This window comes from Pithys albifrons, chromosome 3 (genome assembly GCF_047495875.1).
Source record: "Pithys albifrons albifrons isolate INPA30051 chromosome 3, PitAlb_v1, whole genome shotgun sequence".
Lineage (NCBI taxonomy): Eukaryota > Metazoa > Chordata > Aves > Passeriformes > Thamnophilidae > Pithys > Pithys albifrons.
Window position 1 is genome coordinate 30,570,043 of NC_092460.1, and position 26,270 is coordinate 30,596,312.

General features: G+C 43.3%; 2 protein-coding genes across 2 annotated transcripts in view; both read left to right on the plus strand.

Moving 5' to 3' along the window:
• The window catches only part of TMTC1 (transmembrane O-mannosyltransferase targeting cadherins 1), a 146,881-nt gene extending 123,018 nt beyond the window's left edge, over positions 1-23,863 (plus strand). The window contains exons 13-20 of the mRNA XM_071551208.1: positions 6,804-6,912; positions 11,910-12,012; positions 14,869-15,004; positions 15,754-15,898; positions 16,021-16,158; positions 16,549-16,671; positions 17,864-17,941; positions 18,684-23,863. Coding sequence (XP_071407309.1) covers positions 6,804-6,912; positions 11,910-12,012; positions 14,869-15,004; positions 15,754-15,898; positions 16,021-16,158; positions 16,549-16,671; positions 17,864-17,941; positions 18,684-18,824 — 973 coding nt within the window. The 3' untranslated portion in view covers positions 18,825-23,863. The remainder of the gene's footprint in view (positions 1-6,803; positions 6,913-11,909; positions 12,013-14,868; positions 15,005-15,753; positions 15,899-16,020; positions 16,159-16,548; positions 16,672-17,863; positions 17,942-18,683) is intronic.
• Positions 21,288-26,270, plus strand: part of OVCH1 (ovochymase 1) — a 31,832-nt gene continuing 26,849 nt past the window's right edge. Inside the window, 1 exon segment of the mRNA XM_071550059.1 lies at positions 21,288-21,345. Coding sequence (XP_071406160.1) covers positions 21,288-21,345 — 58 coding nt within the window.

Here is a 26,270-nt window from a genome sequence, read left to right on the forward strand (position 1 = left end):
AGATGCTCAGAGCTGCTGAAGGTTCATTCTGTTGCAGAGTGTGTGGGTCTGTATTTGAAGGGAAAGCTGGTTTGCATCCCTCTGCAGTTACTCTACTGAGCAAGAAAACAAGTTAATCAGATCATTATTTCATTTGTCAGCCATTAGCAAGGAGAATAGCAGACAATCATGATCATGTAAATTAATGTGACTAACCATATCTAAAGATTGATCAGTACAAGAAGCCAGTATGATAAGATCTGCTAAGACTTCAATTAAAAAAAAGCAAAATATCTCTATTTAGCACCAGCAAAAAGGTCCTTGTTTTGTGAGGATATTGTGTTATTTTCTGTCAGAACTGCATAAACTACAGCAGTAAAAGTACATTTTTGCTGATATAAACTGCCCTTATTTTGCTGATAATAGGTCTCTAGTAGATCTTTGAGAGCAGACTGGGCTTTGTGCTGGTTAAACCATGACAGGCTTTAGTGCCGGACTAGTTTTAAAGTGGCACTATGTCATTAAAACTTACTTGGTCTTTCTGGTTCTAAAACATTATTCTGAGTGTGAGTTAGTATAACAGATATTAAACGGGTTGCTGAAGTTCTACCTGGTCTGTTAGGTAGCAGAGAAATCTTCAGAGTAATATTACAAGTAAACAATCTTCAATAGAAAGTAGAAAAGTGCTTTATTGGAAATAGAAGAAAGGAAAATAGTACAGTCTTATTACAAGAGAAATGAAAGGTCTTTGTATTATTCATCAGATTTATTTGATTGAAATTAATCTTAGGTGGCAGTGGTGTTTAAAAATACATGTTGTCCTTTTAATCCATCATGTTTGCCTTAGTTATTATTCTCTGTTATGTTTTTTTAATATAAAATATTAATACAAAAGGATGTAAGACAGAAGAAGCACCAGCACATCCCATGTCAATTATGCTTTAATCTGGCCTGCCAGTGGGCTCTATGACCCAGCAGATGGGTAAAAACTGGATTTGTTGCACTGGAAAAGCACAAAGGAGACATGTGGGGAAAATCTCTTAGAACTGCTGTTTGTTTTCTCTGCAATATGTCATGTGTTTTTCCCAATGTGATAGTTAAGATATTGTGTGTCCTGTTGTATTGTATGTACCTTGCATCCTTCTGTGGTGCCATATTTTGCAGTATGTTAAATGTGTATGATGCTTGTGCTAAACTTGTCAAAGGAAACTGTTCAGGTTCTACCTGCCCTTTTCCCACATACATTTGCTCCCATTTTCTGAACTTTCTTAGTGTTTCAAAACAACCTGGTGCATCTGCACACAGCAATAGTATTAATTATAATGGAAACTGGGTGCCCTCATCTCCCTATTCAGCTTTAAAAAGCACACAGAGAATAGGTAGTGTTCTTGGTGGAGGGATTAGCACATATGTAAAGCAGATGGTGCATGGGCAGATATTATGTGAATGTCTCCCCTAAAATGCTAGCCCAGATCCCTTTGCCAGCACCTTTCTAAGATTATCCATCAGCTTACCAGAGAGTATCAGCTATGCTGGAGCATAAAGTGACTTGAGATGACTAGACAGGTACAAGGTAGAGATTTCATGTTCCCCCGTCCTACAAGTTCATCTTTATTTGTGTTTTCAACCTGGGTCTCCAAATTATCCTTTTATAAATGTGTGTGTGTGTGTATATATATGTGTGTGTATGTGTATATATGTATATGTGTATATATATGTGTGTGTGTATATACATATATATATGTGTATATATATATATATATATGGCAACCAGTATTCTGCAGACACTAAATGCTGGTATACTCTAGGTAATAAATGAAATAAAATGAATATCTGCAGAATATTACAGACAGATACTACTTTCTGGCTGTGTTATGAGACATTATGAAGAATGTTTCGATTTTTAAACAAGATAAATAGTAAAGCCATAAAAGCATTTTTTACCCTCTTTGGAGAGGCTTCTTTGGAGAGGATTTTAGTAGAAATCAGGAAGAGCCGGATCTGTAACACTTAAGACGTGTCCAGTAACAGCACTGCTTGTGCTGGGACATGTAATGAAACTTCTGGCATGGGGAATTCCCACTTGAATTCTGCTGAGTTCCTTTTACCTGGCCCTGTTCATGCTGTGGAAATCTGATGGCAGATAGAAGATTTAATCTCCTGTGGAGTACTGAGAAAGGGGAACTCCAGGATTTTGGAATGACGGGTATGTTATTCCGATAGGGGAATCTGCCTCTCATTATTCCATGTAAATAAGCTATTCAAGTATCCATTGCTTGTGATTTAAACTTAATGGAAAAACTGTTTTGGCAACAACAGGGAGAAATTTTTCAGTTCTTTTCAGTGGAAGTCCTAGCTGAAAAAGGATGTTTCCCTTTTCTGTTTGCACATAATGAAGACAGCTATGTGCCAGAAGATGAATGTTCTCAGGAAGCATTGCAGGGTAATGGCTGAATAAGCCTCTGGTTTTGTTTACATATCCTAAAATAAAGTTGTGTGTCATCATTTTCTTGCCTAATACTTAGAGAGTAGATAATTAAACAGTGACAATAGATTTCTTACTTAAAATAGACCCTCATGATGGTCTGCCTAAAAGTGAGAAATCCCTTTGCTTCCTGGTCTGTGACCAGTGACACAGAGCAGTCTGATGCTGCCTTGTGTTTGACTGCTCCATATAAATTCAGTTTTGTTGGGATACAGATAATTATCATTCAAAATACCTCACAAAATTTATAGCCTGTGGATTATTCTGTAAAGAGACAAATAAAATATCATGAACATTTTAAGTAAATATTTATCTCAGTTTTATGTTGCAGAAAAAACGGACAGGAAATTATTTGTGATACTGTATTAATCCATACCTTAAACACTGCAATATCCAGTACACAGTTTCTTATGAAGAAAAGCCTCAGAATTCTTATTTACTTTGAGAGTGTTATGGATTCATTTTCAATGAGAAAATGAAATGCCTAGAAACAATCTCCACTGAATCTTCAGTTTACTCAAGGACTGATTCTCTTCTGAATATAGAGTAACACACGACTTATCCTGAGTGTGTGTTGTAATTTAATCCAAGTTTAGAAAGCCCTTCTATTCAGAGGAAGGAGGACTGTGTGCCCCCTCTGACAGAGGCTTCTGAGTGTATGTGAATGTGCTGACACAGACCTGTGTAACTGTCTGAAGATGCTGAAAAACATCAGATAGATATTACATGTATTGAGATTTAAGATATTTTAGCTAGTGAAATTTTCTTTTCATTCAGAGAGGCAAACTGAGCGACAATGTTCAGTTATACTGCATCTGACTTTCTGGATGGTCTCTGTTTGGGGTAGTCTGTGTTGCATGAAATGCTGTAGTTTTCTGTCAGCATCACATACACATTAGAGTTTGTTGTTTTAAAAGCCCCACAAACTCTGGCAGTCAAATTTACAGCAGATTAAAAAACTAATTTAGGGTGGAACAACTCTTTGGGGATCATTTGGAGATGAAGCCAGCTGCTCTGAGCAAGTCTAATTGGATCAGGTTGCTCAGGGCTGTGTCCAACTGAATCTTTAACACCTCCAAGGACTGAAATGCTACAATCCCTCTCTTGCAACCTGTTCTAGTGTTTGACCGTCCTTGGGGTTAAAAATGTTTCCTTATATCTAATCAGAACGTCCCATGTTCCTGCTCATGTCTTTTGCCTCTTGTCCTGTCACTGTGTACCTCTGAGAAGAGTTTGGCTCTGGCTTCTCTGGATCCTCTCACCAGGGAGTTGCTGGCAGCACTGAAGTCACCTCTGTGCCTCCTCTGGGCTGCACAGACATGGCTTGCTCAGTGTCTCCTCAACACAACGGTGCTCTAGCTCTGACCTTTTTAATTGCACTCTGACAGGCTTCCTCCAATAACTCCATGCCTGCCTTGCACTGAGTAGCCCAACTCTGGACAGACATTGCTTGAGATGTGGTCCCATAAGTATCATATAAAGTGGAACGATTACTTTCCTGGACTCACTGTTGGCCATCTTGGCCATATAGAGTATGTTGCTGGCCCATGGTCAACTTGTTTTCCACCAGGACCGCATGGGCAGGGACACTTTCTGCTAGACCAGGTTGCTCTGGCCCCCATCCATCATGGCCTTGAACTTTTTCAGGGATGGGGCATCCTCAGCTTGTCTGGGAAACCTGGTCCAGTGCTTCACCACTCTCACAGTAAGAAATTTCTTTCTAATACCCAACCTAAACCTACTCTCTTTCCGATCAAAGCCATTCCCCTTGTTGTGTCACTACATGCCCTTGTAAAAATTTGTTCAGAATGGCTGTGTTTGTTGAGGTCTGTGTTTCTGGCTTTAATACAGTCTAACTAACTGCACAAAGTAAACCAAATTTTGAAAGTTAAGAAGTCCTCTAGAGCAACTAACTCCTGTTGTTCTCTGTTGCAAATGAAATTTGCTCCAGTGCTAACAGCCCTGGACATCACTACCTGAAGGGAAGTTCTAGCCAAGAGGGGGTTGGTCTCTTCTCCCAGGCACTCAGCAATAGGACAAGGGGCACAGGCTCAAGCTCTGACGGGGGAAATTTAAGTTGGAGATTAGAAAAAAATTCTTTCCAGAGAGAGTAATCAGTTATTGGAATGGGCTGCCCAGAGAGGTGGTGGATTCCCCATCCCTGGAGGTTTTTAAACTGAGATTGGATGTGGCACTGAGTGCCATGATCTGGTAAATGAACTGGAGTTGGACCAAGGTTTGGACTTGATGATCTTGGAGGTCTTTTCCAACCCAATCGATTTTATGATTCTATGATTACCAGACTTTGCCAGGGTGGTTCAACCTGGTAGTTCTACAACTGCAGGGCACTTGTAAAAGTATGGAAGAGTACCAGTGGAAAGAGCTGTTCCTTGCTCTCAGCTTGATCATGCTGATTGTAGAGGGGAGGCTGGGAACTTGGGTAGAAGAGGGAGTCTGGAGAGGGCATTATAAAGCAAAGTAATTTGGGTAAAGATTGGATTAAGTGATCACAGACTCCTCATGTCAGCTGAATGTTTTCTTCTTTCTGGCATGGTGAAGGTATACATTACCTAGGTATTCCTGCTCCAGATCCCCAGTTTATGGTAAACTAATGTGTTGGACTGTTCTTCCAATACTTTGTGCTCTCCCAAATTGCAAGAGATTTATATAAGCAACGGCCTTGATCCTGCAAAGTCTTGGCCTTGGTCCAGGAAAGCACTTCAACTAGTAATTAATTTTCAACTTGCATACATAAAAGTTAAGTACACGTTTAAGTGCTTGGCCAGAACACTTGGTATTTTGCAGGCCTAAGCCCTTTGAGAAACTACTAGATCTGCTTTTTTTAATGTAATTCAGTCTGTCACATAAAAAGATGCCATAATCTTTCTCTCTTTACCCCCACTTTTAGAGGACAAACATTGTTCTTGGATCAAATGGAGAAAAAAAAAAGAGGCCATTTGATAAAAAAAGAGTAATTAAGAGGGCTACCCCATGTTCAGAGTGCAGGCTTGTGGTTAATGGGAACTTCTACTGCTGCTGAGTGGATCACTTAATCCTTTTATTTCTGTAGCTGGCATTTCCTACATTTTTTGTCAAACATCAGTACCTTTATAAAGCAGTCATCTGGTTTTGATTTATAAAAATGTGCCATGAGACTCCAGCCAAGGGATCCAAAAGTTTTATAAATTGACAAGCTAGCTAGTCTTTAATTAGTGTAGGAGAAAAGTAGTTCTTTATTTGTTTTTGCTTCATTTGTGTAATTTATATGGAACACTGCTGGAAGAAGAGAAAGACTAGCACAACTGGTTTTACTTATCTTAATGCACAAGCAAAATATTCCTCCAGTTACACAACTAGAAAAGGAAAAAATCTGCAAAGCCACATATGTTATCAGCTGAAATTTGCACCTTATAAACAAGATCTGGTTACCTGACCATGTCATTCAGATGAAATCTAAGGCCAAAGCAGCAAGGTGTTCACATATTTTCTGTTTCCCCAGAGCCCTTTGTTTCTTTTTGTAAGTCCTGGTATTCATATTCTTTGTCCACCCAGCACAAGGAAAATGTTGTTTCAGTTTAGCTAAACATCCTTAGATGTTTGTTCAGAAAACCTTCTCATTTTTCAAAGGAGAGAAATACAGAGTGATACTGGAGAAATTGTACCTCAAATAAATAAACATTTCAAGATTTTTGTTAGGGAAACCTTTTCCATTTTCCATGGCAATAAATGCAGAGCAATGTTGGGAAAGAAAAACTAGCTCATCAGTTTCTCTCAGTTATCTCTGTTCATAATCCTTAGACTCCTCTAGCCTAATGATCAACTTACTAAGGAATTATGTAGACGTTCCAGGCAGATTTAACTTAGAGGTATTTTAATTTCAAAGTTTTAATTTAATGAAGTCACAAATGGGTCTATAGCAGTACTTGTTGGCTAGGGACATGCAGAGACTCTGCAGGGGTTTTTTTTGGAGGAAACAAAGTGTTACAGTATCTCCAACATACTGATGCAGAGCAGAGTTGTTGAGAGAGAATGTCCTGTTTCCAGGTCATAGTACCTCCATCCTCTTGGCATCCTCTCTTCAGATCGTTATAGATATTGATTCATTAAAGCCTATATCCTCCCAGTTCATAAGAATAATATATGGAAACAGCAATGGTCTGAGGAGGTGCTGGGTATGCACACTGAGGAGAGGAGGCATGATTGAATCATTTAGTCTTTGTTGAAAAGGTCAAGCTGGGGACTTCCACATCTCTTTAAAGTAGTTGATCAATGGGATAACCTAAACAAGTGCTTACAGGAATATTTCTTTCTGGTTTTTCCCTCCTTCTCTGTCCTGCAGGTCCCAAGGGAAGAAGGAGGAAGCTGTAATCTTACTGCGGGACTCCATTAAGTATGGCCCAGAGTTTGCAGATGCTTACTCAAGCTTGGCCTCACTGCTGGCTGAACAGGTAACAGGCATCACTCGAGCTCTTGTGCCTTCTGTGCATGTTTGTGCCTTGCACACCTGTGGTGGCAGTCATGGGTCTGGAGCTGTCTGCAGAGAGCTCTTGGACTGCTTTACAGATGGCTTTTTCAGGCTGGGAGGCAACTCATTCACAGTGAGTAATTACACCCACACAGTGTGGCTCTGAATTAAATCACAGCTGAAGTTGTGAGTAAATCCCCTCTCTCCAGCTGCCCACGTCTATGGGTGAAGCCTTAATCCATTGCACCTTGAATATTGTGACAGTGGGATAAGCGAGCACTTCCCCCTCAGACACACACACCTACACAGATAACCTGGAGATTGCATAATAAATCACTTGAAAGCTAGGGAATGTCAGAAACCAGGTGGCCCCTGCAGCCCCAATGCTACCCTTTGCATGCGCCCGCCAGGATATGGTCCTTGATTACCATGGTAGATGATCACATGTAGGGAGTGGGAAGGCTCTCTGGCTTTATGTTGCTCTTAATGAGTGACTGTTCAATATTTCATTTAACCTCATTGTTCATGTGCCTCCAGGCTTTATTTACTGTGCATGGCCCAGGCTGTGCTCTGCGGGCAGGATTACTCATTTCCTCTCAGGCTTGTTCCCCACGCTCATTACTTGCGCCCTCCTACTCTGTAGTTAGTTAATTTATTTCTACAACATCCCTGTGAAATACTGTCCCCACAGAGGAAAAGAGAAATTGAGGCACAAAATCCTAGAGTTCAGAAGAAGCCATGAAGTGTGGGTGCCCACCTGGAAACCACAAACTCCTACTTTTCTCCACACCAGCAGATGAGGAATGCTGTGCTTTGGGCATTGCTCCCATGGACTGTGGCCACAACTAGTGGGTGCTACGAGGGTGAATGACAAGATCCCCATAACTGCACAGTTCAGCACACCTCTGCAAACCTTTTGGAAACTGATTTTTTTTTTCTTCTTCAGTTTTCAGATCTAACTCTTCCATAGCATGGGGTGCTAAAGCTTTCTTAAAAGGCTGCCAAGTGTAAATACAGACAAAGCAAAACAGTATCATCTTTTGCTGTTTTCCATTTATCTGGTTAGTGAAATCTTCTCTCTGTAAGGCAAGTGGATAAGATACATTTCAGCAGTGATCTTGTTCTGGTTTAGTCTTTTTCAGTTTTGGTAGGCACTCTGCAAAACTCACCTATGATATATTTGGATTGCTGAAAGATATTCTATTTTATTTTCCCTTTTAAGTGAATTCCAAATATCAGTATTATTTGCATGGATCTAGAAATATAGTGTATGAATTGAAAAATGAGCCTCATTGAATGGGAACCGTGTTTTGAATAAGCCCATCAATGAAGAGTCTCCTGCAAGTATAGGAAATGAGTCCTCTGCAGTAATACCTGATATTAATATTAATTGGAATTATTAATTAAAACCATCGATTTTAAGGTCAGCAGAGCAATAAAACCATGATTGAGTCCTGAGACCTTCTGCCCAAAGCAAATGCCATTAGTAAGTCCAGCAATAATTCATCTCTCTTACATATAGATTGTTCATCCTCTTGTGACTTGAGTAAGTGGTGGGGAAAAAAGATAGTACAATTTCCTGAAAAGACAGCAATTTTCTCAGACTTTTTACACCTTCTCGTGTTCAACCACACCAAATGAATACCTGATTGTGCACCTTCTGCCTCTCACACCCATCTTAGTGACCCCAGTAGGTTCTGCCCTACAAATACATACTGCTGCCTGTGGCTGTGAGCTGCACAGTCACATCCCCCAGTGGCACAGGCAGACGTTTTGCTATTTCCAGTCCAAAGGATGATGACAGGAGCCCATTTTTCATTTTTGGGTCTTTGCTCAAACAGTAGTGTTCAAAGTGGCTGAAAGTTACAAATATCTTTCTTACCTACTTGTAGCCCAGAGCCTGTCTCACATCTGTAGGGGTATCTGTGATGCCAGGCAGCATTCAGTTTGCTGCATGGATGGCATCACTGTGGAGCTTTGGGGCAGGAAGCACAAAAGGGGTTCCTCTTGCTGGGATGTGATAGAAAGGGGATGAAGTGCCACATAAAAAACACTTGCAGGAGGTGACCATGCCCATGGCAAACAGCTGTTCCTCCAGCTTTGCACTGAGGCTAAGGAGGCAAATGTGGACACAGCTCAGCTCAGTGAAATATTGTTAGGATTGCCTTGGCTGATACCACACAGCACATTCCCCCATCTTAAAGGAGATGAATCCAAAATAGGGGTTTATGGTTTGATTCCCTTCTACACCTGTTAAAAATGCTGCAAAAGAGGAATGTCTTGTGTGCCAGAGAATTAACCTGTAACTTGATGTAATTGCCCTCTTCTCTCCTTGGTAGCTGATTCTGAAGGTAGAGCTGACATGAAAAAACCACCTCTACGTTGTATTAAACAGTTTGGCTTGTTTGTACCTTTTACAAATGCTTGCCCTTCTGGCTGCACTTTCTGCTGGGAATCGTAACTCAGTTGCAACGTATTGTGGTTTTCCTTGTTTTCCATGATCACTGCAGTGGTACTGATAACAGAAATCAAACATTTTTGCTGGTTGTTTTCACAATGCTCCTGTAACACTGGTTCTACAGGACTTACTCTGACACACTTGAGCAGCACCTCGGTCCCAGCTCTTGCAGTTTCACCACCCTTTTGTTCTACTTGGTGGTTCTTTTCAGAGTTTCAACTGATTTTGTGTGTGTGTATGTGTTTCTTAGAAAAAGAAACTTTTTAATCCAGAGGAGAGCCGACTTGGGCATAACCAGACTGAGAAACCAAGCTATATGAAAACCAAACTTAAAACCCTGGAGTTCAACTGAAAGATTCTCATATGCATAATTTTCTTAATAACATAAAAATCTCATACATTTTTTAAGCCAGTCTTGTGAGTTTTGTGAGGTTGATGAATGTTTCATGAAGGTCTGGGAGTGGCATTATTAAGTGTTAATGTGAATCAAGCCTTGATGAACTTAGACCATTTCTCCTAAGAGAAGAGGTTGTGAGAGGGGAAAGCTCTGGCACAAGAAGCTGGTTCCATCCTTCCCACTTTCTGACTGTTCTTAATGCAAACACTTTGTGAGAGAAATCATCCCAGACTGGGCACTGAGCCTGAGGCATGCAGGGTCAGGATGTTAGGTGCCAAAAAAGCAATGCAGCAGTGATAGAAGTGCTAAAAGCACTCAACATTGGTGAATGTGAGTGTTTTGACATGGAACACTGCTAATCCAGTTCAACGCTGCCCTTCCTTGTGGGTTTATGATCAGTAAATAAAATGAACAAACTGACATACATGCACACAAAGGCACATTCCTTGGCTGCAAGTTAAAATCAGAGGAAAAGAAACTAATACTTAAACCTTGGAAAATATGCTGAAAAAATTGGTCTTTGTTTTATTCAGTTCTGATGATCATTACACTTTTCCTGTCTCCACAGGGCAATATTGTCAAAGTCATGTCAGTATATCCAAAATGTCCAAACTTAAGCACTTTTTAAAAACATTAGTCCATATTTTATTGCACACTGTCTTTTTTTGCTGTCTGACCTTTATCATGTCAATGTGAAAGGACTTAACTGTGACAAACTGTGATTCAGTGACCAAGTCATACTTTTTCAATGCAATTAATTTCAGCTCTCCAGTTCTGAAATAAGAGGTGAGAAAATAGTCCTCAGATTAAGCAGCTATGGAACCAAAGGCTCCTGTCAGGTACAGCCTTTAAATCCAGAGAAAGCCCAGGAGCTTCCACTGTTTGCAGGACTTGAGGAGAGTCTATAGCTGGGAATAGAATAACCTCATATTTCAGTGTGGATTCAGCTCCTGAGGAGGAATTATGCACTGGAGGCTCCAGGCCCTCCGCAGTGGAGATTCGGTTGGCTGGTTTTGCTTGGGAGCATCATCAGGAGTTTGTTGCTGTGGGGCTGTGCTGCTCCATGGAAGAAGAATTGAAAAAAACATCTTTGGTGCTGGAGGCTTGCCCGACACCCCTCTGCACTGTGCTTGTCTCTGCTGTTCACAGCCTGCTTCCATAAATACACCTGACAGCAAGGCTCTGAGGTTAGGGGGAAAGGAAGACTGCAATAACCCGTTCTGGAGAGTGCACAGACGGTGGGCATGCACTGTCTGACTGGAGGGAAGTGGAAACTATTAAGTTTGTATTTGATCCAAACAAAACACCTTATTTTTGTTTCAGGGCCAGGCTGCCCGTAGCTCAGCCTAAATGGAGCCCAGCCAGTGGGATGCTTTCTATAGATGAGGTGTCCCCAAAGGAAAGATCTGTGTTTTCTAGAAATGCTCAGCACCAACAAACCTCCTTGAAATCTAGGCAAAATGTAAGGGTTCAGTGCATCTGGGAGTCAGCATGGTGGCATGGCCCATCAATCCCAGTGAGCTACACCTCACACATTGACAAGCCTTCATTTTAACTGAATCTGTCAGATTTTCCCCACTCTTTCATTGCTCTCCATCTTTCTCCAGCTTCCTTTATCCCCCTGAACTTGCTCCCTGTCACCCAGCCATCACACACACACTCCAAGTTTTCATTCCTTGTATCTTCCCCACTGCTTAGGGAATGAACAGCAAAATTCCAAAGGGGAAAAGTTAGCCAGCAAGATGCTCATTAAACAAATAAATTAAAATATATCATCTTCTGGATGACAGATATTCCTCAACAGAACCAGTACAACCCTGTTGCTGTGTTTTTCCTGGCTGGGTGTGTGCCCAGCTGTGGGCTCACTAATGTTGCACAGGAGCCACCTTTTCCTGGTGTTTCACAGGTAGGGGGGAAAGGTGTCCGAATTGCTCTGGGGCACCAGATGACAGCTATATCACATCCATGCCATAGGGTAAAATTTTGGCCTCCTGGTAGGTGGGCTGGGCTGAGCTGGTGTCCCAGGCAACCTGTGCAGTGAGGGAGTTGTCACAGAACACAGGTATGCAGCAAATGGTGCTGACAGCTACTCTGCCATGGCTAAGAAATCTGCTTCTCTTTTAAGGAACGGCTCAAGGAAGCAGAGGAGGTCTATAAGGCTGGCATAGAGAATTGTCCAGAGAGCTCTGATCTGCATAACAACTACGGTGTTTTCTTGGTTGATACGGGTAAGTGAGAAGGAGCAAGGGATATTTTCCTCTCTGCCTTCTTTGCTTTGATTTATTTTATTCAGCAGTATGCATCTAAAAGGGTGTCAAAAGCTTCCAAAGCAATAGATGTGCCTCCATGGCAGCTTGGAAATAAATATCCTGGTGCTGCTGAGATGGCACGGTGTAATGAAATTTGTAATCAGAGCAGGCACTGTGTGGCAGTGACATCCAGCCTGGCTGTTTCCTTCAGTGTTTCTTACCATCTTTGCACAGGCACTTGTCCTCTTCAGGGAGAGCTGGGCAGCACCCTGACAGTACTGCCATTTCTCCAGGAAGGCATGGCCACATCAAACCAAATCACAGGCATGCAAATGGATCATTACAGTCTTCTCACCACATGCAGATGTACTTGGTGACTATGCAGCTCTTTGGCTGTAAGGGTTGAGTGCCACCACTATAAAAACTAACATGGCTTTTAAACCACAATCATCTGTGAAAACAAAACCTTATATATAGTGTGAGGTAAATTGATTTTTCAGGAGCTCTGTAATGGCATCCTTTATTTTCTGGGCTCCTGTTTCCCATCCAACTTCCTTGTCACTTTATGGCATTCACATAACAACAAAAACATCACTGTAATTGCCACCTTTTATTGACAGCTTTATAAGCAAGGGCAAGTTTGACAAATGACTGGTGGAAACAGACTACTGTCTCACTCTGGTCTCTCCAGAACAGAGCCAAGACTCAGTGAAGAAATAGTGTAGACTTACAGTGTGAGATTGCTACCCATTCTGCCCATTTTGCTCTGTGCCCAGCTCCAACTGGGCACCCTCAAGAAAGGATGTGGGTGTCTTTCAGTCTTCAGCTAGCCGTTCTACCTCCGAGCTGATGCTTAGCCATCACTCTTCTGTAGCACCAGTGTGAAACAAATACACAACCGAAATGAGTATTCGTGATCAAAAGAGGCATCATGGCATTAGCAACAGAGGTTGAGGTTCTGAATCTGTGCCCTGGCAAAATTCAAGCTTGCAAATAATAAAAATCCCTAAGTAATTTCACTCTGGTATTGTACTCATCTTTGCTTGCCAACCCTGATAAACTGTCCTATTCCTGCCAAAAATTGTGGTTCAAATGTAGTGCAGAGCACTTTCTGTTTTTTGCACTCGTGTACTCTGCCAAAGTCAAAACTAACATTTCCTTGTTTACTCCTATGCTTCCCTACACACCAACAAGAGGAAGAAAATTCCACTGCCTTTTGATACTTCAGGCATGATGTGTCAATAACCCTCCTAGAGACATGACAAGGCGTGAAGGAAGTGGCTGGTAGTGAGCCTGTCACAGGCTGTGCTCTTCCCCAGAGGCACGGGGGGATGCTGTGAAGCACCACACCAATTAACTTGCAGGATTTTGTGCAACAAGCCTCCAGCAAGTGTCAGCTCTGGGGAGCCACAGCTCCAGACTGCTCTGCAGTGGTCATAGAACACTCAATATGTCTCTCCTAATGATGCACATTACCCCTGTGTATTAAGCAAACTGAGGTGTGTGCCCAGCTGCTTCCCAGGATGTTTTGTAGATAGAATTTTCAGAAACATCTGCCTGCTCAGTGGTGGGGAAAGATTGAGGCTGTTGCTGGATGTTTTGAAGAAGTCATACCTTAAATGATACATCGTCAGCCTTGGGTGAATCTTAAGCACTTCTAAATCTCCCCGCAGATGCTCCTCTGGTCTCCTGTAAAGAAGATGCTGAGAAGTGTCCATGTGACTTTCAAGCTGCATAGATGGTCTCAGAAAAAAACTAACTAGATCTGAAAAGCTATGAAAATAAAATACCCACTGCAGCATATGTTCAGTGCCCCAACATGCACTGTTTTTTCAGATAGAAATGGAATGGAATTAAATACATTGTGATTTGTTTAAAAAATGCCAACACTCAAAAGCTTTGTTTGCGGATAAAGCTCCATGAGTATTGGTTTCCATCAGGAGATTATCTGGTCTGGAGTTTGCAAACCAAATGAGCGCTAGGGTTAAATGTATTGCTGAAATACTGGAACTTTATACATTTACCATTATTTAGCTAAATACAAGTATATTAAACCAGAACTTTGGGCTTTGGGCTACTATTGGTCTCTCACCTTTCTTTTTGCATTGTATTTTGTTGTGATGCTCAGTGATGTCATGGGCTGCAGGACCTTGCACTGGCAGACATTTTTGCACAGCGAAGCAGTGCCACCCAATGGCTCCTCTGGAGCACAGAGATGGTGCCTACATGCTCCAAAATAGGCACCTGGGCACCTTTGATCTGGGATTTATTGCCCTGAGGTGGGACTTAGCTGCTCACTGGCAGCTAATCCCAGTCCTGTTGAGCAATACACAGAAACCGATCTGGAGCTCAGAGCAGCACAGCAGAGGTGGATGCAGTAGTCTCTGGAGAGAGCTGAAACCATTTGCAGCTGTGGTGGTGGTGTGGGAAATACTGGGTGGCTTGTTCTCTGTTCTCTGTTGCTTGTCCCTCCAGTGGGCCAGGGTGGAAAAATGCTGTACCAGGAGATGGGACAAATGCTCCAGCCCCTTCTCTGGAGTGGGCTCTGTCCTTAGCACAGTGGGTGCATGCCCCCTGCAGCATGTTTGGAGGGTGCTTTTGGTCAGGAGTTGTCTTCTGGTGACTGTAGTCTGGACTTCCAAAAACCCACCCTTAGAAAATCTATTTCTCAGGACCATCTCTTACACTTAGTTTCAAAAGGATGAGGCAGGATTTCTTTCTCAAAATGTTTCCCATGCATAGAGCGATAGCTGAAAGAAAACCTAGAGCATAACTGCTTGCCAAACTAGTGACCGGATTTTTCTGATGCACCAGTTTAATTGCTTTCCTCTCCAGGGTCTCCCGAGAGAGCCATGTCCCACTACAGGGAGGCCATCCACCTGAGCCCTGCTCACCACGTGGCCATGGTGAACCTGGGCAGGCTTCACCGCTCCCTGGGGCAGAACAAAGAGGCTGAAGTGTGGTATAAGCGGTAAGAATTTAGGATGGGGAGGCAGAGGTTTTCCTTCTCCACCTGAGGCTGTCTCTGCTAAAGAGTTTCTGATAGATGAAATCTGTCAGTGCACATTTGGGATTTCCTCCCTTCATTCTTTATTTGCTTGAAACTATATATGGCTATTTTTGGGGAGTTGCTTGGAGAGGAAACATGGACTCAGGCAGTATGGACTTTCCTGGACCATTCCCAAGCCCCAGGATGGACACTACTGCTTTTGGCTGGGGGATGTTCTAACAATAAAGTCAGTGGCATGAGCACGATTAGCTGGAAGGTAGTCTGTGGGTGTAACAGCCATAACTGCTGCTCAGCCCGGCACGAAACCCTTGGCACCATCAGGAACTCTGGCCCTTCCCAGCAATGTTCCATCAGGCAGGCTCCAACTCACAGTATGCAGGAGGGTGGACTGGGTGGGGTGTTTTTGCCTCCTTTTTGTCATATTATAGGTTTATGCTCACACTCCCCAGGTTCCATCCCCATCAGCCATCCCCACCCCTGGTGCTGCATGTTCCTGTGCACTTTGGAGGTGGCCCTTCCCATTTCCAGGTGGTCAGAGGGATTGCTGCTGTGGGCATGCTCATTCCTTCCTGGGACCTTAGATTTGTGCTTCCCAGATTGGGATGAGCAGCGTGCAGAGCTTCACTGCTCCATCCCACCACAAGCCATTCCTTGCTCTTCTGCTTTGATCCCCACACCACCTGGAATCATCTCTTTTTCCCAAATTCCAGGGCACTGAAGGTAGCCCGGAAGACTGAGATCCTGTCCCCCCTGGGAGCTCTGTATTACAACACGGGGCGCTATGAGGAAGCGTTGCAGGTTTACAGAGAGGCAGCATCGCTGCAGCCTTCGAACAAAGAGATCCGACTGGCGCTGGTGAGTGTGGAGCCAGGGCAGGGCCACAGAGGTGGAGCACCAGCCACTGGGTGCAGTGTCATGCATTACAGAGGGCTGAGCTTTTTAAGGTCATAATCTTTTGTAATGTGGCTCTGTTCCAGGCTCAGGTTTTAGCAATGATGGGGCGGACGAAGGAAGCTGAAAAGATGACGAACCATATACTCAGCGAGGACGTGGAGTGTCTGGAGTGCTACCGCCTTCTGTCAGCCATCTACAGCAAGCAGGAGCACTATGCCAAGGTACCATAGCCATGGGGTCCCTTGTCCCAAGGGCTTGCGCTCAGAGCTCAGGTTGAATTTTACACTCCATCTCTCCAGAGACATGTGACATGTCTTAGTGCACATCCAGTATAGATTATTTTTTCACTAAACCCTTCTGTATATCTATGTACTGGCACTGAGGCTAAGCAGGGTAGTTTTCTTATCACTTACAGCTCCTGCTGCTGTCAGGCCCACTGCCCATCGGCCCCAGGTGTAGAAAAAGCTCATTTCCACATGTGTTAATGATGTGGGGCAAAGAAGGGAAGGAGGAAGAAGACTCTTGTGCTGGGAGTCCTTAGTGGTGAGAAGAAAACAAGAAGTGGGAGGGCACTGACTACAGTAACACAATGTCCTCTTGCTTTTTCACAGGCACTTGAAGCTATAGAAAAAGCGCTTCAGCTAAAACCAAAGGATCCAAAAGTCATTTCAGAGCTCTTTTTCACGAAAGGAAACCAACTAAGAGAACAGAATCTCCTGGACAAGGCTTTCGAGGTATGACTGCTCTAAGACCTATGGATAGTTTTTTTAAAAATACTGTTAGCTCATTGCATTTAATATTCACTGGTGCATACACCCTGGCTATTGGCCTTAGGAGCTCAGAGTTCATCACTGGTACAGGGAAAGCTATGGGGCAGCCAACTCTACCAGCTTCATTTGCAACTTTTTTACTCATTCCTGTATGGAAATACAGCTCCCTGCTCTAGGCGGTTAAGTATGGAGTTGTGATGGGGTTATGGAGGGGCCTAGGCATTTCTGATTGACCAGACCCTTGCTCCATCCAGCCCCAGCCCCTCTTGCTGTCTATGGCCAAGTCCAGGTGGCTCAGCTGAAAGCCTGGGGACCTGTGGGAGCTCACCATGTTGTTGTATCTCACCTCAGTAACCAATAGCTGAGAGATTGGCTTATCCTGTGGAGCAGAAGGCTGGATAGCTCAGAAATTATGTTACCATTAAATAATAGTACAGAAGCAAGCTGGTCTAGTGGAAGGTGTTCCTGCCCCATAGCCGGGGAGCTGGAGCTAGATGATCTTTAAGATCCCCTCCAATCCAAACCATTCTATTATTCTCTGATTCAGTTAATATTACTGGGACAGTTCTGAATATTCTCAGTATCCCTAGAGATGTTTAATCCTGATTTGAAACCTGCTGTGACACTGTAAAAACAGTGCTGTTTGACAGAGTCCAGAAGGTCCTTATTGCTTCTTCCCCCATAACGGCAGAAGGAGTGGGGAGGGACAGCACTGCCCTCGGGTCCTTGTGAAACCTCCACACAAGCAGTCACTCTATAGCCTGCTGCCAGCTCCGAATTAAAGCCTTGCAGATAAAAAGCAACCACGTGGCTTGAGGTTGGCAGGCATTGTGGTTGGCATTACGGCCCAAGGAAATGACCCTGATGTGCAGGAAACCCCAGTGGTGCTGGAGGCAGGGAGAGGGTCACAGGAATAGCTCCTTCACGGTGCTGTTGGCAGGAAAAACCTGTGAGATGAACTCAGTCATGAAGCGGTAAATTATACTGCCTGTGCTGTAAAGAATCTGAAATTCAGTTTGTGCATTGTATATGAGAAGAATTTGAAATTACATTTTAAATGGCTTCAGGAGAGGAAGCTTTTTTCTCTTTCCCATCCAGCACTGGTTTTGTTTGTAGAGTCAGACTCTTAACCTAGAAATGTTTCATGTTTATGTAGAGCTATAAACGGGCTGTGGAGCTGAACCCAGACCAAGCGCAAGCGTGGATGAATATGGGAGGCATTGAGCACATCAAGGTATGAGTGACAATTTTGCTTTTCCTAAAGCTGTCAAGTGCAGAGGCTACTACTAAGGACAGAAAGCTAAATTGGTTTCAGATTGCCAAGAGCTGCATGTTTGTAAACTGCAAGTGTTCCTGACATATTTTATCCAAAAAGGAGGAAAGTCTTTCCACCCCAGCTAGGATTTCCCAAACAGATTGCCTGGTAATAAGTGTCCTGTAATGTAAGTCTCAAATTTTAGAAGGGCAGGCTGCAAGGAACAACCTGCCCATTTCTAAGCTTTCTTGCTTCAGTTGTTGACCTACCTTGGAAAAATGTCACCATGACTTGACTTTTAAGGTTTCTCTCTCCCTAATTAATTTAATAAAGATGTCTAATGCAGAGTGCTGGCATGAAATTATGGAAATAGCCTGCCCTGTGGTTGCTTATTTTTTTGAATACTTTAACATATCTTTATAATTTGGGTCTTAAGGAGTCACATTGTGTGATGTCCTTAAGCTATCCTGTTGCTGAGCAAAATTAACTCTTCTGGTACAACATAACAGAAAAATGTAAATCTACTTCTTGCCATGTGTGTTTCGTCAAATTTAAGCTAACAGCAGTCAGTGAACTACTTCATAATGAAGTATTCTCATAACCTAAAGTGCCAAGTTTTATGAACTCTCTTATCCCTGTATTATGGTCTTCACCTTTCCCTAGAAATGAACTTTCTATGTGAGGGAATGTGAATGAGAACTGCCACGCATTTTCTTTGTAGGGAAGCTACATCACCGCCCGTGACTACTACGAGAAAGCCTTACAGCTGGTTCCAAACAGCAGGTTGCTGAAGGAGAATCTGGCAAAATTGGATCGCTTGGAGAAACGGTTTCAGGAAGTCCAGGAGAAAGACCAGACATAGCATTCAGTCACCAGTGGAAAGACACTCATGCCCTTTGGAGAAGGTTATGGTGGAAGTCTGTTGCTCGAAGTGATACTGAAGGAACTTTGATAGGACTCTGAATTATGGAAGGCCAATTTTGAGTGCATGCTTATGTTTCACCAAAGGTACAGGAGATGTTCAACTCCTGTGGGACATGCTGGAGAATTAATGAAAATCTTCCTTTAATCAAGATCTATGTTTAGTCTGAACCATTTTAATCACACCAGGAGTGTGGGTGGGACATGTACCTTCAATATCTTGGTTGTTACTGGGGAAACCATGGAGGCCAAGCACTCATCCATTGCAGCAGGGGTGAAGTAGCACCTGCTGTTACCCAGCACAGTCTCACCATGTCCATGTAGGGTACCCCTGATGGGCTTCATTGCAAGTGCTGCCAGGTCCTGCTGCAGACAAGGAAGATGGTCATAATGGTCACATAAAAAGGTTCTAAGGGGTTAATGCTGAGAAAACTGTGGCCACTTTTACAGCTTTAAATGTGACTTGAGAAATGTTCTAAAGAAAGGGGAAACTATTAAATATCACCCTGGAAGGATGATTCTACAAGTAGGACAAATGATCCTTTGAGGGGAAATCTAACCTGAATGTTTTACTCATTAGATAGTAGTTTTGCAGTAATTCAGGTTCACAATGTCAGTTTCGTCAAATATCATATGGATTTACCCTTTGCCCTCTCCCTCCAGGCCAAATAGTTATTACTGTGAAAAAAAGTGAAGCATCCAAAGGCAGTGGGAAGCTCTAGGATTACTTGTCCTCTTGCTCAGTCCCCAGCATGAAAAACAAACAACCTATCTGATAAATATAGGAGGTAAAGCCACAGAGAGATTAGGGAAGATTTCCTAGCCTGGCAAGGTACTAAGGAGGCTCTTCTATGGCTGTGCAGGGACAAAGCCCGTTTATCATGGTGATAGCACTGACAAAACACGTTGTCAAAGTGTTCTCCCCCCCTCACCCAAGAGATGTAGAAAATGACCTATAGCTGATCAGTCATAAATCTATATTTTTAAATACTGAAGTGGGAAAACAAAATTCTTTTCAGAATCAGGGCTTTTATTTTTGAGCTTTATTTATTTAACTTATAATAGTCATATAATTAATATATTTTCTCTGTTTTATATAAATTGGGCAATATCCTTCATAGCTGGCCAAATGGTTGGGCATTGTGACTTGTATTGTATGAAGTTTTAAAATGCAGCACCACCGAGGCGTGCTCAAATAATTTCCTGTAATGATTCTAAGATAAATGGCTGCAGAGCACATTGGACCACACTGTCCCTGCAATAAGAGCACTTCTGCTGCTTCCACCAGGGTTTGTACCAGTTCACAGAGAGCGTTAGTGGGATTGTGCTTGGTGCCTTGGCATTTGGACATCAGGGTAGGTCATCAGTTTGTTTCTCTTGCGGCAAGAAACTGCTATAAAAGTTGTTTTATTTGAGCTTGACTGTGGCCAGTCCCTGTAGAACAGCAGCCTAGGGTTTGGCATTATTAGTAAAGGACAGTTCAGATAAGGTATATGATACCTTAAAACATATCTGTCAGGAAAAGCCTGTGTGGCAGGTACCCATGTGGTGCCCGGAGTTAATAGGTGCTAGCCTTGGCACCTCAGCAAGCCCCAGATTCACTGAGTGTCATGGAAAGCCATGTGCTGGTGGCTTCACTGGTTTAATGTTAACAGCTTGGTGTCTAGCTGCTGCTGGTGGTCAAATTACTGACAAACTGTTGATGTGACTCCAACGGTGTTTGAAGATCAGAGGGCATCTAGACTGGTGCAGATGTCTGCCCTGCTGGGGCTTGTGGACCTGCTAGAGCCAAGGAGACCAGCCAGGGCCTACAGCTGGGAGGAGGTGGGAGGGAGAGACCACTGGGGGGGGGGGAAGAGGCAATAATATGTATTTCTGGGCTCTCTCCCACCAAACCAGCTTCCCAGGAGATCAGTTGTGACCAGAATAAGCAAGTCCTTTGCTGGTGAATTTTCTCTTCCATCCCAGCCCAAGCAGCCTACTTTGCTTTGCATGGCCAAGGGCAGATTTGAGCTCCTGGGACTGGGTCAGCAACCCTTCTTTGTCTTTTCACCCGATTTTTATGGCCATGGACTTGCTGAACTGACATTTCTGCAGGTCCCCAGCGCAGGTGCTCCGCTGGATGTCATGCACAGAATAGCTTTGCACAGCCCTAGGCTGCCAGGATGGCCAGGAGGAGATGGGGTTATGCATTGCAAGGTTGTAGTGGGTTTATTACTGGGATGTTCAGAGATACCTGCACCATAAAGCTTTCTGCCTCTCCCCAAGGTGAGCCTGCAGCTTCCCCAGAGCCCTGTGATCCCAGGTTGGCCGGCTGCCTACAGTTCCACCTCACAGCAGTGAGTTTGGGGCTGGCAGAGCAGTGTTTGGGGCAGCCCCAACAGCGGTACCGTGCAAAGCCCCCATGGAGGAGGCATCTGCAGAGTCCTCCAGCAGCCAGCCAAAGCCTGGGGAATGGGGTGGTAAGCAGAGATGCATCTCCTTTAAAAACGTGTATCAACTATAAACTTTGCCTCATAAAGATATATTAAATAAATACTATATATTCTACAAGCCTCACTTCAGTGGATGGCTTTAATTTGTGGCCAATGAAACATATTTTTTCACATACAGAAGTTGTATTTTTTATAGCAATGTTTTGTGAGAAGGAAGACTTAGTTTTATGGGTTTAACTTCACCTTAAATATTAGTTTGTCTTTCCTGAGAGACCTGGTAGAAATTGTTGTCTACTTCTTGTCGTATAAAACCTGATCAAAGCCATCTTGACCTCTTAAAACTGGTACATGTGTAGAAGTAGCTTTGGGTGCTCTTCTCCCAGATCTTGGAGAAGGATTACCATTTGTGCAACACTGTCTTACTTGCAGAATAATAATGAAAAATGAGAGCATGCTCCCAGTAAGGGAGGTGGTTTGGTTGGAAGGCATGGCATGTGTTCATCCTCTTGCCTGAATTAGGCAGATAACTTATCCACAGACTTTAATTCCAGTTGAACCAGTTTACATTTATATGCCGAAGGGATGGTTCTCCATGTTTTGGAGCTGGGTTTGTGATAGTTATGGAGGGAGGAGGGCTCACTAATGAACCCCGCTTTCCTGAACCAGCACTTTATACCCCATCTATGCAGGATGACAGTCTGCAAACTGGCAGCATATTTGGAGAATGGCACAGACCGTGAGCTACCAAAGCAGTTAAACCCTTGTGAAGTTCTGAGCTGACTCCCTGTTTTGTTGGTGCCTGTGCTGAAATGCTGTGTTTGTTCAGGGCATTAATCATGTGAAAGGTTTATTACAGGGGAAGAAGAAGAATGGAGTATGATATGAAATGGGTTACCTCCACCAAAATGGAATGCTGTTGTGAAAGATAAATGGAGCGACTTACCTTGTGATAAACTGTATGTTATCTTAATTAATCATAGGAAATGTCCTCTTCTAGCATTGCACAGCTTCTAAAATAATGAGTTATAAATACCTTGTTTTCTGCCAAGTCCAGTGCTCAGCATGGTTAGCAGAGATTGCAAATTAATAAATGGCTGCCTGGTGGGGGAGAGTTCATGCTCTATGCGAGTTGCATTGGCTAAACCTCAGTGCTCACCAATATTAAAGCAGAGAATTAATGGAAAGCTGGTTAGACAGGACTCTCATGTACTCACTGTGCATTTTAATCCTAAATGAGAAACATAATAATTGTGTTGCTTTTTTCTTACCCTATGAATAATATTTGCAACTGATAGATTTTGTTTTATTTTATTTCTCATTTAAATTCCAACCTTCTTCGCTTCCATCCCTTTTCTGTCCCCCGGGATAAATGATGCAGTGGAGGGTATTTTCTCTCTACCATAGAATCCTTGGACTAGATTTTCCAACAAATGTACAGGCAATTTGTTTTGGCCAAACAGTAAGTGAATGCAGCAGTGCAAATGGCCTTCATTCCAGAGATCTTGATGAGGACGGGAGGCTGTGCATGCATGTGGGTGGAAAGAAGTGTAAGTGAAAGAACAAAAAATTCAAAATAAAAAGCCTAACTATCAGAGGAGGCTGGATGCCCCTAAAATGATCTAAAAAGGGTGAAAGCTCCTCAGCAGTTACAGAAACCAGGCCAGATATGGTGTACAATATCTGGTGAAAGAAGATAATTGTCATTTTAATTTAATAATTAGGCAGTTCAGAATATCATTATATGGTCTTTTGCCCCACTTGTCCTCCAACTCAGTGAAACAGTTGGTGTATGCTTAAATCTCCTCAATCTTTATGTGATTAAGTTGACCAAGTGCTCAATTTCTATCTTTCATATATGCAATTATGAACAATCTTTGGAAAAAATTAGCCCTTAGAGAGTTTTTTCCCCAACCTTCAGTCTCTTGTAGCAATTTCAAAATGCACCATTTTGCTTTCATTTGCATTTAAACCCAGCAGCAAAAAAAAAAAAAGGAAAAAAAAGAAAAAAAAAAGAAAAGAAAAAAAGCGCTTGGCATTCACTAGTGTTCTAATGTGGCAAAATTGCTTCAGGTAACCTTGATAACTTTGTGCAAAAGTTCATTGCCATGTTTCTACTAACTTGCTAAAATTTTTTTCTTCTGGAAAATAACTCTGTAAAAGTTATGGCTTCTACCACTGTATTACTGTAGAAATCTCTGCCTGAAGTGGATGTCACACTCTGTGTTCCTCTCATGCAGGAGTTGTTTGCATTGCCTGTTGTTCATATGGTTCTTATTTCTGTATCTATTTTTTTAATTAAATGTGCATATCTTAAAAAAAAAAGGAAAACAAAGAAAAGAAAGCAGCCCATGGAATAGAAATCTTTTAAAAACAAATTCACACTTAGCAGCAGCTGGATGTATGTCAGTGATACAGGAATTTTCAAAGTCTTTGTTTTTTTCACCGTGGGATTTATGGCTAGATTTCACATAAAGGAGTTATGCTCTAAGTCTTTGCAAAAGAAAATGTATGTAAATGTCTATTTTATATAAACAGCAAGAAAAGTGAGTGTTGTCCCTGGTTTTGTTCTCTTCCTTTAGGACCAACCATGAACAAGTTCTTCTGGAATTGGAAAGGCCAGGGTTTCTTCCTCCACTTGACTTATATTTTACTGCCCCTGGAGTCTTGGTTATTGGTCATGTAGGAGCAACTGTGCAGCACATGTGTTTGAGTGTGGGCATATAAAAACATTGGATCGGGCAGCTTTTGAAACCTGAGAAAAGATGTGGGCTGGTGCTTACATGGTCTTGATGACTGGGCACGTTACACTGACATAAGCTCTTCATGTCAGGCTTTATGCCTCTGTCAGGAATGTGTCAAGTCTGCAGAGTGTGAAGAGAAAAAAAATAGAAATTTAAAAGAAACTAATTTTGTTGTAAATCCTTTCTGCCTGGCAGACATTCCCAGATGCTCCTTCATGCTTCTAGGGTTTGAGGTCACTCAGGGAATCCTGATGGTTATGAACACCCCTATTAAAAATGGACCTGAAAGAGAATCCAAAGCCCTGAACACATGACATAGTGTCTCCTGTCATCCTGGGGTGTCCAAAATGTAGCATGAAGGAGAGTTGCATGCTCACTCTGAAGTCAGGCCATACAACCTGAAGTTCTCCCAGATCCCAACAGTGCAGTTTCTTAATGGAGCTTCTACCCAGCGCCCACCTACCCAGGTCCTCATTAGTACTGGTGGAGAAATGAGATGTACATCCAGGTCATAGCCTGGATGCTGCCCTGTGGATCAGTGTGCAGATCTCGCCCTCTCAGCAGAACAAGGAATACATCATGGATGGGCAGTGGAGACAGGCTGGACAGTGCTTGTGCAGACCCCTGGCTGCTCAATGGCTCCTGAGGTGGGGTGGGGATGGCTCCTCTTCTCCAGGGCCCTTTGTGTGCCTGGAGGGATTGCAGCACCAGGAGGCCTCTGTGGTTCCTGGTCCAAAAAGGAAAGGCAGCCCCATGCTTTAGTTGCTCTTGCAGCATGGGGATGACAGCTCTCCTGTCAAAAAAGGTCGAATAATTTCATCTTTATGGCAGCTACCTGAGTCTCTCTGTAAACCCCATGTATTGCTTCACAGATAAAAAGCTGCTGGAGGCATCCAGCTCTCTTGGTGTCCTCTGGGAAGGAAGAGGCAAACACAACATTGTGCCTTATAAATGTGCCCCTCCTGGCCAGCCTGGGCAAACAGAGACCACAGGGCGAGGAACTCTGCAGGACTTGCCTTTGGCTGTGCTAACCCTCCTCTGCAAGACCTGAGGCAGTTCTGAGCTCATGGCAATGGTGAGGGGGGACATTTTTTCCTGCTGCTTTCCAGGGAAGCAGGCAGCAAACTACAAACAGGACAGCCCAAGGAGCTGGAAACCTGCAGCGAGACATGGATGGAGAGCATCCAAACCCACCTGTGTTGCAGCCCTGCAGCCTTACCTGCTAATATTGATTGACTCCTCATCTACTAAGGGGGCTGGTTAGCTGGGACCAAAGTTGTTTGTCCTGTGTGGAGCAGAGCATAGGCTGGACTCCAGCACTGGGTACTTTTCTGGACTGTGGTGAGAGCAGGGCTCTTGCTGCTGGTGTCCCTTCTTGCTCTATGTAGTGAGTCCTGTGCATGGTCTGTGGGGAGATGTGCCCCAGGGTGGGGGCTACAGCAGGGAGCACTGGTATCATCTGTTCTTTTGAGGTACCAAACAAGTGATTGTAACCACTTGGTTTTCACAAGTCATGTTTGGTTGTGCTTGCCGCTGATGAGTGATTTTTGGGCTGCCCTTGCTCTAGCTCTGGTGGTACTGGAAGCGTTTCATTCCCTCTTCATCCAGGTGTTCCTCACCACAGCCCTCTCCTTGGCTCCTGTAGCAAGTGAGCTGTTCCCTGTGCAGCCTTCTGAGCTGCCATGTGGTCCCTTGGTTGCTTAAGAAAGAGAAATAGCTTGGTCCCACTGTGTTTGCTCCCTGGTTTCTCTAGGGCACCAGGCCAGAGTAGTGTCTAGGAGAGCAATGGCTGGCAGCATGATCTCAAATCCTTCTTGCACATCCTCCTGCAGTGGCTAATGTATTTATAAATCCCTGTCTGGCCTGCTCCCACATTCATGTGAAAATTTATGTCCTACGGATTTTTTTAGGTAAAAGAGGGAAGCAAGCACAAGGCAGCCTGTGAAGTGGGTGGAGCTGGAAAGAAGAGTGGTGATCTTCAGAGCACTGGTAATGAAGCCAGTGCTAAAAACATCAGATGTACTGCAGCCAGAAAGGGGATAACCAACTAACTGCCATCACTCCCACCCTGCTCTGATATGATGCTGGTCCTTCTGCTGTTGCTAATGTTATTTCTCTCACCACCTAAGGGAATGGTGTTTTCTCCATCATTTATCACCCTGATAAAGTCTATTTATTTTCTACTTCACTAGTGGACTTGCTGCTATAGCA